The sequence below is a fragment of the Trypanosoma theileri genome (assembly GCF_002087225.1).
Source record: "Trypanosoma theileri isolate Edinburgh chromosome Unknown TM35_Tth_38_V1, whole genome shotgun sequence".
Classification (NCBI taxonomy): Eukaryota; Euglenozoa; class Kinetoplastea; order Trypanosomatida; family Trypanosomatidae; genus Trypanosoma; species Trypanosoma theileri.
In genome coordinates, this window is record NW_021639880.1 from 299,987 (window position 1) to 300,300 (window position 314).

At 52.5% G+C, this 314-nt stretch overlaps 1 protein-coding gene across 1 annotated transcript; it reads left to right on the forward strand.

Annotated features, from left to right (window-relative positions):
• Positions 1-80: 80 nt before the first annotated feature.
• Positions 81-314, forward strand: TM35_000382010 (beta-fructofuranosidase-like protein; the record flags this gene model as incomplete). The annotated part of the gene is made up of 1 exon (XM_029029615.1): positions 81-314. A coding segment is annotated over one exon (234 nt), but the record flags the coding sequence as incomplete, so codon positions are not given.

Sequence of the window (314 nt, forward strand, 5' to 3'; positions counted from 1 at the left end):
TCGCCTGGTTCTGGGCTGAAGAGCAAGCGGAGTGTGCTGATGAGTGCGAACTCGATCGTCGCTGTGTCGCATGGACGGCGATGAAAGATGTAACAGTAGACCCGCCTCGGTGGGACTGTAAACTTATGAGTACCTATGGTGACGTTGTTGCCGCTAATAACTCTACCACAACAGGTCGTGTGTGGGAACCCATTCTGCTTCTGGACCGAAGCAAATCCAGCACGACTGGATTCAACGAAACCTGGGTCGGCCGAGCTCCTCTCGTTGATAATGGCGTATATGTACAGCTGCGAGTATTTGTGGATGACACCATC